Consider the following 15,957-nt stretch of genomic DNA (forward strand, 5'->3'; position numbering starts at 1 on the left):
CCCTAATGACGGTCAATCCTGTGTCTGGCCATGCTTATTTAGGTTTTCCGTGATTTCCCTAAATCACTCCAGGCAAATGCCAAGATACTTCCTTTCAAAGGGCACGGCCAACTTCCTTCCCTGTCCTTCCCTAATCCGATGAGACCGATGACCTCGCTGTCTGGTCTCCTTCCCCAAAACAACCAACAACCTTCCCTAATCTGATGGAACCAATAGCCTAGCTGTTTGGTCCCCGCCCCCCAAATCAACCAACCGTCTTTCTCTCTTCGTAACAATTTTTACTCTTGCTGTCAAGAATGTATGATCAACGTGCAATTTTAAATGGTGTAGGGCTGCTGTCTCACATTGTACAAATTATTTATTTTTTGATGAAAGGCAGTAAATTTATTTTGCCATTATTATTGTCAAATTGTGCTAATTTATGACCTTTCATTTTTGGTATTGCATCTAGAGTTACCCACTGAAGAATCATTCTTTACTTTTGTTGTGCTTTCACATTAAAGTCCAATCCAGTAATATCATCTTGTGGTGGGATTTGTTGTCACTTACTGTTTTCTGTAGAGCTTTGTTGCAGTGTACTACCACCTCATCAGAATGTGAGCGGATTGGTGTGATGACTTTAATGATTTCTGTGGAATATATGTGGTTCATATTTAAAACAAATCTTTCTATAGTACGAGAGAATCGTCCAATATCTATACTACTATTTTTAATCCTCTTGTCAAGAGTAAGGGGGGGAGACATTGGTGTCATTTAATTAGTAGATTGCGTGAGTTCGTCAAGCATATTTGTTTGTGTCTACAGGCATCTACAATTGGAATTAGTCGTGTGTGTGTGTGTGTGTGTGTGTGTGTGTGTGTGTGTGTGTGTGTGTGTGTGTGTGTGTACTTTAGTAGCTGCAGTAATGTTCACTTGATTGGACAGCATGTAAATGTTTTGTCAAATAAAGTTTTACCTTTGTTTTAGATTATCAACCAGTACCTGTGAAAATGATACTTCCAAACTACATTATCACCTTATAACCCATTTTGGTTGAGTTGTCTTAGCATCCACACCTCTCTCCTTTATTCCTTCCTTTTCTCTTGTGTCTGTTTCAATCAGTCTTTTGCCTATTCCATTTTAGCCTATGAACACTTACATCTGAATCTACATATTGTCAAGGAAAATAAAATATTTATTACTGATGGATCAACATTCTGTGTCTATGACTGCCTATGGACAGATTATTCCGTTATGAAGTTTGTCCACATTTTAACATTATTCATGTCCAGAATAAATCTTTCATACTGCAGCAGATTTGGCACTGCTTTGAGGATGAGTGATTAAAAGTACAGGCTGTTGTAGAAGGTACAGCACAGCTTTAATGTGTTACAGCAACCAAACTGATGAAGATATTCATATCATGTTTGGGCATACTTGACACACTATCTCATAAAGTTTTTATGCCATTCAGTCAGTTCTCACATGTGCACCTCGAAATATGCTCACTATTTTTTATATACTTGAATTTAGCATATTTTGTGACAATACTCACTTTTCCGTAAAATGTTTATAAGATGATATTTGACTTTTCTGTGTTGGCTTCAGTCGTCTAGTGAAAGTATGATTCCACAATGCTGTTCTGTCAGCTGCAGAAATGACCTGGTTCAATGCGCTTGCCTCATTTTTGGTGCTTCAAATACCATTTCTTCGAATGTGGTTCCTTCTTGATGGTTATATAAAAAAGTTGTAACATAATTCATTTTTCCTGTTCACTTGCAAATTATTATAACGGCGACATGCACATTGTTCCACCAAGACAAATTACAATTCACAAAAAATATTCTGACAAAAATATAAGAAAACATTTACAACCTCCCTCATTAGATTTGCTATTGACAAATCAAGTAGAAAATAACACATCTCCCAGATCTATTACAACTGCTCCCCAGGGCTTTTGTTGTTATGAACAAATACAACAAAGTCCCGACCACACTCAGTAATGGATCTGTATTACAAAATTAGCATGTAAATGATGAAGTCTGATAACCTCTTCTAAATTTGGACTTTTTGAATCTGTGGACTTGTTACTGGCTGTTTTTGCGATGATGCTTCCCCATCAATCTCATACACGAAAAATTCAAGTAAAGAAATTATTTAACATGACAAATATACATGACAAATTTTTTAAAATACAGCATTCAGATTGAAAATAACAGTAAGGTAAAACTCATTTGCTAGAATAATATATCTTCAACCACTTCTTTGGTCACAATTTGTACCAACTGGTTCTCATACTAAAATTTTTCCCCCTATATTAACGTTAATTTCATTTTGTACAATAAAAAATGATACTGGACATATGTAATGTTTTTATATATATTTTTTCTTTTTGAATTTTTTGCTTTTTTATATATATGTGGTGGTTCTCTCTCTCTCTCTCTCTCTCTCTCTCTCTCTCTCTCTCTCTCTCTCTCTCTCTCTCTCTCTCTCTCTCTCTCTCTCTTTTTTTACAGCTATAGATACATCACTATTATCTAAATTTTTTTTACAATTATTTATGTACACTTGCGCCTCTATTACAGTATTTGCCACAAGTCACATTCTTGTGAAGAGAACTTTTGCTCCCCACAACATCAGTATAAAGAATAATAAATTGCTCATATATCATGAGGCTTTATCTAAAATTGGTTTGAAACTTATATCTTTGCATGCATATCCTCACATGCATGCCTTCACCCACAGGGAAGACTTAGCTTCCAAAAATTAGAACAAATTCATAAATGCTCACTATGGAGACTTTTTTTTTGTAAAAAAAAAGTAGTAATAAATCTTTCTCTCATTCTTTGTTACAACAGTGTTTTTTTCATCAGTTTCAATTAACATGTGACTTCAAATTATTAATTTATACATGCAAATAGACATACTTGGTTGTACAGGTAGTTTTGTTCTAGCAAGCATGTTCCAGTGGAGGACTTATTGTTTTAAATGAAAATAGGTTATTTAAATTTAGAAATTATGATATCTGTTTATACAGTTTCAAAGAGACAGCATTCCTGAGACCAAATAATTTCTTTGACTTAGGGTGTACCAAATGATAGGCATTAAGGTGTGGATATTCTATGACTGCAAAAGGCCCAGTATAGATATCAAAGAATTTTTTAATTTCTGAAGTTAACATTTTTGATTTTTCATGAGATTTTACAAGAACAAGATCCCCAATTTCGAAAGTGGTTAATTTTACCCTGTTGTTGTCATGTCTTTTATTCCTCTTTTCCCCTTGTTTCCTCATAGTTTTCCTGACAGTATCTTCTCTCTCTTGCATACTTAAAGGTGTACATTTAGGAAATTCAATAAGTTCTGATATAGGATTTACAGGTCTGATATTAAACATAATGTCATACGATGAAAATCCTGTGGAACTATGTTGTAGGCTATTCATAATATCTTCAAAATTTCAAATGTGCTCAAACCAGGTTGGATGTTTATGGCTACAATAGGTTCTGCAAAGTCTCCCAATTTCCCTCCTATATCTTACTGCAGGATTGGTGGATGGACAGTAAACAGATATAAGTATATGCTTCAATTTTGATCTTTCAATAAACTGATTCCAAATTTTAAAGGTGAACTGTGAACCATTATCTGATAATATAGCTTTTGGTTTACCCACCTGTGCGAAATAACCTCTTTCAATTTTTATTACAGTTTCATGGCTAGTAGCTTTTATCCACTGGATATAGTTTAATTAATTTTGAAAATACATCTACCACAACAAATATGTAAGAGTGACCTCCTTTACTCTTTGGTAACGTTCCATATAAGTCCACAGCGATAAGATCTAAAGGTTTTTCCGGAATAATGTTTTGCATCTCTCCACCATGTCTTTGATTGCTCACTGTAACACTCTGACATTTGTCACAGGTTGCCAATTCTTTTCTTACCTTCTTCCCAATATTGTAAAAATAAATGTTTTCTTGTATCTTTTGAATGCACTTCTGTGTCCCACAATGACCAAAATTTTCATGTATGTAAATGATAAGCTTTTCAGCATCTGTCTCTGGCCAACACAGTTTCCAATTATCAGAATCTACATCTGTTCTTTGAAATAAAATCCCCTTATGTAAGTTGTAAAATTTATCAAGTTTCTCATACCCCTTCTTGCCTAAACAATCTTTGATTAATTTCCAACTTTGATCTAAATTTTGATTTTTCCTAATTTTGTTACACATAGCTCTAATTGTTTTCTCATTTTCCACCTCTTTCAAGTATCTAATTTTAAATTGCTTTTCCTCCTCTTGTTCAAAAATCTCCTTTTCTACCCCAATTGGTAACCTTGAAAGTGAATCAGCTACTATATTCTCAGAACCTTTTATGTGGTTGATTTCAAAGCCAAACTGTTGCAGAAATATTTCCCATCTGGTCAAACTACTGTCGTATAATTTGCACTCTTGTAAGTAACTCAAAGCTTTGTGATCCGAAAATACTATGGTTTTATGTCCAATAACGCAAATTCTAAATTTTGTAAAAGCCCAATGAATTGCCAAAAGTTCCTTCCCTCTGACTGTATAATTTTTCTTATGCTTGAACAACATTCTGCTTGCAATTGCTATTGTACAACTCGATTCTCTAATCTTTCTTGAAATAACTCTGCTCCAAGCCCATAATTACTTCTATCAGTGTTCAAACAAAATGGTAAATTAAAATAGAGTCTGTGTAATAAATGTTACTTCCTCAACTTTTGCTTAATTTTGTCAAACTATTCCTGACAACTTTTATCCCAAACCCAAACAGTGTTTTCTTAAGTAACTGACTTAAACATGGTGCATTCAGACTCTGATCACTTATGTTTTTTAGTCTTAGGAATAGGAATTTCTGAAATTGCTTTAATTTTTTCTGGAACTGCCAAAATTCCCTTGTCTGTGACACCACGTCCCAAAAATTTTAATTCAGAAATTGCAAATTTATGTTTCTCTAATTTCAATGTCATCCCTCCTTTTGTAAGTTTTTCACAAACTGACTTTAAAATCAAAAAATGTTCCTCCCAATTTTGCCCTATAACCAAAATGTCATCTACATAAATTATCAGTTTAGATGCAAGTTCTTGCCCCAGTACATGATCCAAAGCTCTTATAAATTCGGAAACAGAAGAATTTAACCCAGATGGCACAACACAATATTGGTAACTCTTACCATTGTACAAGAAAGCAGTATATTTTATAGAATTAACTGAAAGTGGTACCTGATGAAAACCCGAAGTTACATCCAAATTCGACATACATTTTATATCTGTAATTTATAGAGTAACTCATCAATATTTTTAGGATGGTCTGTCTCTCTGAACAAATTCTGTTTAAGTGTCTAGAGTCCAAAACCAAACTTACTCCACCATCTTTTTTTGAAATAACTACTAAAGGATTATTATATGCACTGATACTCCTTTCTATTATATTACATCCTTCCATCTTTTTCAGCTCTTTCTCAACAGCAGGTCTTTTTGATATTGCAATACCATATGGTTTTATGAAAAATGGTTCATGAGGTTTTACCTGAAGCTCACATTGATAACCCTTTACACTACCAGGTACGTCACTGAAAACATCACTGTATTCCCACAGCAGTTTTTCTAACTGTTGTTTTTGCTCCCCAGATAAATTTTGTGTTTCTGAAATTCTCAAATTTACTAAATTCCCAAATTCAACTTGATCAGTATCAAATATATGACTTTCAATGTTCTCCAATCTATTTTCTTTTAGTAAATTGATTCTGTCAAAATTTCCATTACTCTGATTTCCGAGTGTCTTCACAAATTTTCACTGGTTTCTATCAAAAGTTTTCTTCCACCCCAATCAAATGCTGTATTTACTTTTACTATCCAATTCATACCCAAAAGAAAAGCCTCATTAAATTCGTGAATTACAAAACATCCATGTGTGAACAACTTGCCTTCAATTAAAAATGTCACTAAAGCCTGGCTTTTTACCAATTTACTGCTCTTCCCAGTAGCACCTTTTATCTTTACCCCAACAACTGACATTTCAACATAATCTTTCCCCACTTTTAATTTCTTGCTTAACCTTTCAGATATTACCGAGATCTCACTTCCTGTACCAATTAAACATTTACCAATCCATGACCCAATTTGAACTTTTATATAAGGACTGCAAAATTGATCACTTTTCTCAGAACCTGCATCCTCATGAAATAAATCACTTTCAATTTCCCCAAACCTATACTTATCAGAATCATATGGTATACCATTATATGTATTATTTGTCACAGCTATAAAATTTGCACAAGATACAAAATTGTTAATAGTATCCTCTATTATCTCAAATAGCCAAGAATTTTTATCCAAATCACATAGTATACTATTGAAGTACTTATCCCTCAGCTTTTCAAAAATAAAATATCTCATCTTTTTCCACCACTCAGGACATATAGTTTCACGTACATTAATAAGCATCTTTCTAAAGTTTTTATCAAAAGAAATATTTTCACTGTTCAGCCATAGATTCATAAGAAATGCGTGTGTGTCATTAGTATCTGTAAATGTTTCACTTAGGCTAGAAGTTACACATTTGTCATCATTATTTGTGTAGTTAGATTCTTTACCAACAGCATCAAAATTCACACTTTTACATACACCCTGCTTGGGAGCCTTATTCATCCTGGTAACATCCCTGGGAATTTCTATAATATTCTCGCCATTTAATCAATTTTCAACCATGTGTATACCCAACTCCCTATTTAAACTAATGAAACACCTTTCCTCAACATCATCATCAATACCATTACCATCATTATCAACTTTACATCGACATTATCATCAACATCATTATCATTACACATATTCAGGTCATACACATTCAAATTATCCCCCAAAATATTATTTCCCCTTTCTAAAGTTACCAGATCCCTTTAACCAATACATTCATTCTCACAGCATGCACTCTCTCTTTCATTCACACACGTCTCTGAAATACTACAAATCTGACTACAAATTACATCATCTGACAAAGTGTTGTTCTTTTCTACCCAAATGTAAAACTGTTAAATTAAATGAATCACAATTACTTTTATCTACCATATGTTCTTGTGTACTGAAAATTTTATCTTTATCAATATCATGATTATTTTCCTCCTGAAATTTCTTCAGTAAGTAACAACTAATGACTTCATGTGATAGCTTAGGTTTGGATCTGTCATGTTTGGGTTTATGATAGTCACATCCATTGGTCCTTTCGTCATGCTCACCTTCAAGGGGGCGTCTACTCATTTTTTATTTCCTGAATAACAACTGGTTCCTGTTTAAACAGCTGATTGTGGTTCTGCCAATGTCTCTGATCAACATTTATGTTCCCATTCCTATGCCAAACATTACCTGGTTGTTGGCAGTTCCTGTTGTACTGATTTCTAGCAAAATATCTGTGATTTTGGTCCCTAGAGTGTTCTCTATTTTGTTGATTATTTCTGCAAAAATGATGTTCTTGTTTTGGATGAAAATTATGGTTCTTTTGAAAATTATTGTTATATCCCCCTGAATTTTGACTGACACTGTGATAATTGTTTTGTTCCCTTTTTTGAAAGTTATCAGTTCCCCAATTTTGACCACTACCTTTCTGAGTAAACCCACCGTGTGGTCTTGTTGTTACTCTATCCGACTTTTCAATATAATAGAGAAACTGCTAAACATTCCTATCAGGACAATGATTTAAACTTGACTGCATTGCTGATGGCAATCTTCTCTTTAAGGTATCAATTTTGATCAAGTCACCCAAGGGTTTTGTTAAATGAATAGGTTTTTGAAGTTCACTTTTGCAAAATTGTTTCATGCTCCCATCTGATTCTCTATAGTTTCTCCCATTCAAAAATTCACTTTTGATTCTCGTTTGTTTAAGATCATCCCAAAAAATTTCGAGAAATTTTTATTCAGATTCTGAAAAGGCCATCCTCTCGGTTACAATCTTCTGTGCCCAAGAATTTTTTCATAAATTTAATTTTCATATCATCTGGTGAGTGAGGTGAAAAAACAATCCTTACAATACTGTATAAAATCAACGGGATGTAAGGGTCCATCTACAGAAAAGTGCTTCACTGGAATATTAGATACAAGATTGCATATGTTGACATTGTGATTTTTGCTTTGAAATTCAATATCGAAACTTTCAATTTTTTTGCTAAGTTCTTTGACAGCTTTTTGTTTTCTAAATCATTGCATTCTACTTTTTTTCTAGAGTAACCAAATGATTGTCAGTTTTTTGTTCTACATTTTTTATTAAAACTTGTGTTCTCATCCAAATTTTTAAATTCCCTTTTTTATCTCATTAAAATCAATTAAATTTCTTTCCCTATCTGCCAGTAACTCATTTTTTTACAGTATTAATTTCATCGTTCAACTTAGCATCAATTTCTTTTACTTTTGCTTTCACAGATTCAATTTTTTTCTCAACACTCCCAACCCTGTTCGATAGATCACCCACTTGGGTATTGACTGCTTGGACTTGCAACAAAATGTTATCAATTTTTTCATCCCAGTATGTCTTACTGTCGTCAACTGATTGTTTAATTTCTTTCGTGAAATTTACAAGAAAACTTTTAAAATCAAATTGATCGGTTCTTTCTGTTTCATTTGACCTGTCCTGATTTTCGAAGTCTATTAAATTACTATTTTCTACTTTAGGCACAATACTCTCGAAAATCTCATAAGTCATTGTGAAGAAAAAAAAATTAAACACAACAATAGAAAACAAGATAAAAATATTGTTTTAACAAAATACGAGGGTTTTCTGAGTTATCCGGAACTCTCTTCTACTGTTACAAAACCATGTTTTCCATCCATGTGATTGTTGACCAGAATTCTTGAAATTCCTTCTTTTGTCACAAATTATATTTTTTGCCGAAACATTTCTTCTCCAAAACTTTTACTTCATGATGAACACACATACTGTAACACACATTCTGAAAAACTGGTATTAAAAAACACAAATTTTCTTCTTTTTAGCACTGTTGAAGATCATGTGAACACAATATCCTGGCTACAGTCCCCAGTTGAAATATGCTCACTATTTTTTATATACTCGAATTTAGCATATTTCTTGACAGTACTCACTTTTCCGTAAAATGTTTATAAGGTGATATTTGACTTTTCTGTGTTGGCCTCAGTTGACTAGTGAAAGTATGATTCCACAATGCTGTTTCATCGGCTGCAGAAATGACATGGTTCAATGCGTTTGCCTCATTTTTGGTGCTTCAAATACCATTTCTTCAAATGTGGTTCCTTCTTGATGTTTATATAAAAAAGTAGCAACATAATTCATTTTTCCTGTTCACTTGCAAATTATTATAACGGTGACCTGCACATTGTTCCACTGTCACACACACCAAGAGTTCACTGCCGATTGACTACGGTCAAAGACGACTTCAGCATCAAAGACATTTCGCACAACACACAAGCTTCCACTTGTAACCAGTCTATTTGATATTCTTCACCACATCTACTAAGATTAATCAATATGCTGTCACTCTCAAACATATAAGCAAATTAGCATAAATAAGGCAAATTACAATTCACAAAAAATATTCTGACAAACACATAAGAAAACATTTAAAACCTCCCTCATTAAATTTGGTATCTACAAATCCGGTAGAAAATAACACATCTCCCAGATCCATTACAACATTTAGTGACACATGCAACGTCCAGTCTCTATTGAATCTCTATGTATGATAGGTGCTACATATCCACATCAGCTGTAGCAATGGCAGAAACAGTGTAGTTGACAGGCATTTACTGGCCCCTATCTTCGGCACACCTCATGGAAAGAAGTCCATCAGTGTACGGTCAGACAACCATATTTGCAAGTTTCTTTGAACCTCCATCTCTGATTTGGTCTGAATAAACCATGCCACACACTGAGCTGTTTCTCGAATTACTGTTGGTATGCTTCACTCACAAGAATTTGGAGCACACACATAGAAAACTTTGCTTCTCTGTCACATAATTCAAAGATGGTGTAAATATCTTAATTAGTTTGGATGCTGTAACACATGGAAGTTGTAGCATACTTTTTGAGACATTCCATACATCAAACAGCCAACACAATATGCATAACAGGAAAAAAAGGTATATTGTGTTTTACATGAGAAATTAACTCTGGGATTACTGTTTGTAAGATAAAAGTAACACTAGATGAATGTCCACCAAAAGTAAATGCAAAAATAAATTTTTACAGCAGTGTTTGTATCAATGATGTACTTTAGAGTGTTCAAGCAAACTGTTGATTGCACTGCCTGAAGTACAGTTACGAAATGAAATGCGATGAGATCAATATCATGGTGCAAACAGAAAATTTATGCACCAGTGTAATTAAGGAGTCTTATCACAGTAAAGATGTCAAAAATGTTTAATAGATTGAACAGAGTTCTAAATTTAAGCATGGCTTGGGACCCACACTCAGTTTATCAAGATATCCCCAGCCATCTCGTCCATCAGATCTGAAAAAAACAGACTTGACCTTAGTGATAAATAGTGACACATAACCCAATAATTCTAGCAGGTTGAAGTTTAGGCAGTGAATATGCATAATGACCCAACTCAACAGTACCTGAAGAAAATGCAAGGTTGCCCCGTGAAATATGGTGCAGAAAAATGGAATCAACAACTCCTGATTTTTTTCCGAGTGTTCAGCCAGGTTAGTGTCATACATATGGTGTGATATTTTGGCAAACTGAAGATGGAAACAAATCAATTTGCTGAAATATCACGAAATTTGCTGAAATATCACGAAATTTGCTGAAATATCACGAAATTTGCTGAAATATCACGAAATTTGCTGAAATATCACGAAATTTGCTGAAATATCACGAAATTTGCTGAAATATCACGAAATTTGCTGAAATATCACGAAATTTGCTGAAATATCACGAAATTTGCTGAAATATCACGAAATTTGCTGAAATATCACGAAATTTGCTGAAATATCACGAAATTTGCTGAAATATCACGAAATTTGCTGAAATATCACGAAATTTGCTGAAATATCACGAAATTTGCTGAAATGTCACACAATTGGCACTATGCCAACCAGCTGAATACCCAGTAACATTTCAGAATAATTGTATACCCGGAAAGCGTAACAATTCAACTCAGATGAACACTCAAAAGCACTCTGTTAATTAATCACACTGAGAAAACCTGAGAAATCATAAGTCTGTATTATGTTAAGATATGAAGCCAGTGAGCTCTGGGGTACTAAAGGAAAATTTTATAACTGTTAACTTGCAAACAGAAAGAGTAATAACTGGTGAGTACTATGTAATCTTACGGATCAGCTGGATGAAAATAAGTGAATAAAAACATGAACTGGGGAAGAAAAAAAGAAAAACCTCTTTCTCGTCATGATTGATAATGAAAACTGACAGATTTGAACTATGTGATGTTGAAACATCTATTCTATTCATGAGTTTTGATAGCCTCTGACTTCCACAAATTGCTTCACTAAAGGAAGTTTGTTGCTGGAAACTGGTAGAGTCTAGTGTCATGATTATACAAGTTATAAATGGTTACTATGCAGACCTTCCTTAAAGGTACTGCAGGAATGGAATCTGCTGACTGAAAAAGTGCTGAATGAGTTGTGTGGACCTAAAAGAGACTACATTAAAAATTACCCTCTTGATCTAAAGCATTATTTCACTGCCAGTTTAATAGCTTTCCATTTGTCATCATTTATTATACTTATTTTCAAACAATTATGAAAATTGTCACTTCCCCTAAACTCTACTGAAATTTTGTATTATTAAAGTACTAAAATTGGACCTGTATGTACTACTTTTTGTATGCTTATAACCTTTTCATGTTTCAGGCTGAGTGAGAGAACATATTCTCTTTGGGGCTATATGGCAAATCATATGAACGAGTACATTAATCCACTCTACTGTTCAGAAGGGACGTCTGATATGCTTTCTCCAAATTTGGCACCACAAAATATACGGTTTTGGAGAGGAATGTACTGTCGCTTTGAAAGTGGTGTCCACCCACGTGAACCATTGGGTGATTTGTTGTTGGCCACTTGTGATCATAGTGCTTCTCTTGAGGATCACATAAAACAGCTTAACAAGGTATTTAGTTTGAAAACTAAATCCTGTATAATGTAATACCATCCTAAAATGTTTGTTGCAAAGAGCCTCTCTCAGCACAGAAGTCAGAGGGAGCTACTTAATGTTCTGTTACAGAGAGGGATGGGGGCAGGTATATAGTGAAAAACTACAGTTAAAAATAAATTGGAGGTAGAGTGCAAAACTGTAGCTTTTTAATGCTATACAGATGAAACACAGGATCTGATGCTTGAAAGACCAAGAAAACTTGGTGCCCTTTGTAAAAGCATGAAATTTCTTTAAGTGTCATGTGGTGTCACCAGCTCCACTTTCACATGTTACTGTAGTAAATATATATTGGAGAACTTAATTTCCTCCCTTTGGTGTTGAAACAAAAGAGCCACATATTTTGTCTCTGTTATTACTTCATTTTGTTACATAAACTTCCACTAACATTGTCATCGCCAACACCAACACGAGGGGGTTACATACGACAAACAATATGCACTGTACAAGAACTATGCATCAAACACTGGTGACACACTGGGCTTCTACAGCACATTCTTGCATGTCTGGAGGTACATTGAATCGTTATTCTTAATAACACAGTTATTGCAGTATAATATTTATCCTCCAATACCAGACTGCGACATTTCATTTGAAATGTCTTTCCCTGTACAGGAATTACGTTAACATGTGTTGACTGCTCATTGTTGTTGTGATCTTCAGTCCAGAGACTGGTTTGATGCAGCTCCCCATGCAACTGTATCCTGCACTAGCTGCGTCATCTCCAAGTAACTATTGCACCCTACATTCTTCTGAATCTGCTTAGTGTATTCATCTCTCGGTCTCCCTCTACAATTTCTACCCTCTACTCTGCCCTCCAAGACTAAATTGGTGAACCCTTGATGCCTTAGAGTCAAGTTATTCCACAAATTTATCTTCTCCCCAATTATATTCAGTACCTCCTCATTAGATATGTGATATAGCCATCTAATCTTCACCATTCTTCTGTAGCATCACATTTCTAAAGCTTCTATTCTCTTCTTGTGTAAACTAGTTATCGTCCATGTTTCACTTCCATATATGGCTACACTTTCAGCAAAGATTTCATGACAATTAAATCTACACTCGATGTTAAAAAAATTTCTCCTCTTCAAAAACGCTTTTCTTGCCATTGCCAGTCTACCTTTTATATCCTTTCTACTTCAACCATCATCAGTTATTTTGCTTTCCAAATAATAAAACTCATCTACTACTGTAAGTGTCTCATTTTCTAATGTAATTCCCTCAGAATCACCTGATTTAATTAAACTATATTCCATTATTCTCGTTTTGCTTTTGTTGATGTTCGTCTTATGGCCTTTCAAGACACTGTCCATTCCGTTCAACTGCTCTTCCAGGTCCTTTGCTGTCTCTGGCAGAATTACAATGGCATCGGTGAACCTCAAAGTTTTTTATTTCTTCTCCATGGATTTTAATTCTTCTCAATTTTTTTTTTCCTTTACTGCTTGCTCAATATACAGATTGAAGAACATCGGGCATAGGCTACAATCGTGTCTCACTCCCTTCCCAACCAGTGCTTCCCTTTCATGCCCCTCGACTCGTATAACTGCCATCTGTTTTTTGTACAAATTGTAAATAGCCTCTCGCGTCCTGCATTTGATCCCTGCCACCTTCAGAATTTGAAAGAGAGTACTCCAACAAAATTGCCAAAAGCTTTATCTCAGTTACAAATGCTAGAAGGGTCAGTATTGCCTCACGCGTTCCAACATTTCTACTGAATCTAAAGTGATCCTCCCCGAGGTTGGCTTCTACCAGTTTTCCTATTCGTCTGTAAAGAATTTGTGTTAGTATTTTGCAGCCATGACTTATTAAACTGATAGTTTGGTAATTTTCACACCTGTCAACACTTGCTTCTTTGGGATTGGAATTATTATATCCTTCTGAAAGTCTGGGGGTATTTCGACTGTCTCGTACATCTTGCTCACCAGATGGTAGAGTTTTGTCAGGGCTGGCTTTTCCAAGGCCTTGTTTCGACTTAGGGCTTTCAGTGCTCTGTCGAATTCTTCATGCAGTATCATATCTCCCATTTCATCTTGATGTATGTCCTCTTCCATTTCCATAACATCACTCTCGTATAGACACTCTATATACTCCCTCCACCTTTCTGCTTTCCCTTCTTTGCTTAGAACTGGTTTCCATCAGAGTTCTTGATATCAATACAAGTGGCTGTCTTTTCTCCAAAGGTCTCTTTAATTTTCCTGTAGGCAGTATCTATCTTACCCCTATTTGAGACAAGCCTCTACGTCCTTACATTTGTCCTCTAGCCATCCCTGCTTAGCCATTTTGCACCTCCTGTCGATCTCATTTTTGAGATGTTTATATTCCTTTTTGCCTGCTTCATTCACTGCATTTTTGTATTTCCTCCTTTCATCAATTAAGTTCAATATCTCTTCTTTTAGCCAAGGATTTCTACAAGACCTCATCTTTTTATCTACTTGCTCCTCTGCTGATTTTACAATTTCATCTTTTAAAGCTATCCATTCTTCTTCTACTGTATTCCTTTCCATGTTTCTTGTCAATCATTTCCTAATGCTCTCTCTGAAACTCTCTACAACCTCTGGTTCTTTCAGTTTACCCAGATCCCATCTCCTTAAACTCCCACCTGTTCCCAATTTCTTCAGTTTTGATCTACAGTTCATAACCAATAGAATGTGGTCAGATTACAGATCTGCCCCTGGAAATGCCTCAGAATTTAAATCCTGGTTTCTAAATCTCCGTTTTACTATTATATAAACTGTCTGAAACCTTCCAGTGTCTCCAGGCCTCTTCCACGTACACGACCTTCTTTCATGATTGCCTGCTCGTATAAAACAGGAAATACTAGTAGGTACTACTTTTTTCACAAATTACTGTAAATATAACTGCTACCTACCTGATACATCATTTCTCCATCCCTTCAAGAATTCATCATCAAACCTGCTGTCATCCAGCCCTTTTCCTGAACTCGTAAATGAATTCTATGTAGGGCAATCTCCTTTGATAATGTATTCCTTTTAAAGATTACGCTTGATGGAAGTTCATTGCCATCTGCTGTAATGCACATCACTGTGCACCTTAGTTTCTCTGTTACAATTATATTCACTGGGACACTTTTTTGAGCCAGTTGGAACAATGGTGGTGGTGTGCGACATATCAGAACACTTTGGTGTCGGTCAGCATTACCGACATGGGAGAGCAAATAGTCATATTTCTGTCGCACTTACGTAATGATGGAATTCAATTACCTTATCAGTGTAGCCTCAAGGTAAGTGCTGGCTCAAAGATGTTTTCCTTTGTAGAATGAGGTTTTTCCATCCAATAAAACAAAACACCCAACTAATGCTTGCTTTAAAATCCTTTCTCTCAGTGTTGAGCATGGCAACTATCTCATGAGCTTTGTTCTGAATCATTTCATAAGAGATAGTACAACCATCATTTCAAAATTCGTTGACATAAGCAATTACACAATTATCAGTTTTGGGGATATTTCCAGTTTCAGGCCCACAGAAAGATTTGGAGCTTGCCTTTGCAGCCATGAGTTATCTTTTTGTATCCGCCAGTATCATATTGAATTAGGATCAGTGGAGAAGTGTCTTTCTGCAGCTTTTACTCCATTTGTATCGGCATAAGATAACACTTTTAATTTAAATTTTGCTGTGTAATTTGAATATTTTGACATTTTGACAACTTGTAACAAACTGTCCTAGAAATACGTCTGCAACCTCAGTTTTCAAATTTACGATATTTTGTGACAGTGGAAATATTCTTATGCCAAGTATCACTGTGTCCAATAAGAACAAATGAGGAGAGGGAATTATGGGTGATATTAAGAAAATATCA

General features: G+C 34.9%; 1 protein-coding gene across 5 annotated transcripts in view; it reads left to right on the forward strand.

The window, feature by feature from the left end:
• Window positions 1–15,957, forward strand: part of LOC126282028 (myotubularin-related protein 6) — a 428,326-nt gene that overhangs the window by 365,932 nt on the left and 46,437 nt on the right. For all 5 annotated transcript variants that reach the window (XM_049981431.1, XM_049981432.1, XM_049981433.1 and 2 more), the window contains one exon: window positions 11,841–12,096. In XM_049981431.1, the coding sequence (XP_049837388.1) occupies window positions 11,841–12,096 (256 nt within the window). The remainder of the gene's footprint in view (window positions 1–11,840; window positions 12,097–15,957) is intronic.

This window comes from Schistocerca gregaria, chromosome 7 (assembly GCF_023897955.1).
Source record: "Schistocerca gregaria isolate iqSchGreg1 chromosome 7, iqSchGreg1.2, whole genome shotgun sequence".
NCBI lineage: Eukaryota > Metazoa > Arthropoda > Insecta > Orthoptera > Acrididae > Schistocerca > Schistocerca gregaria.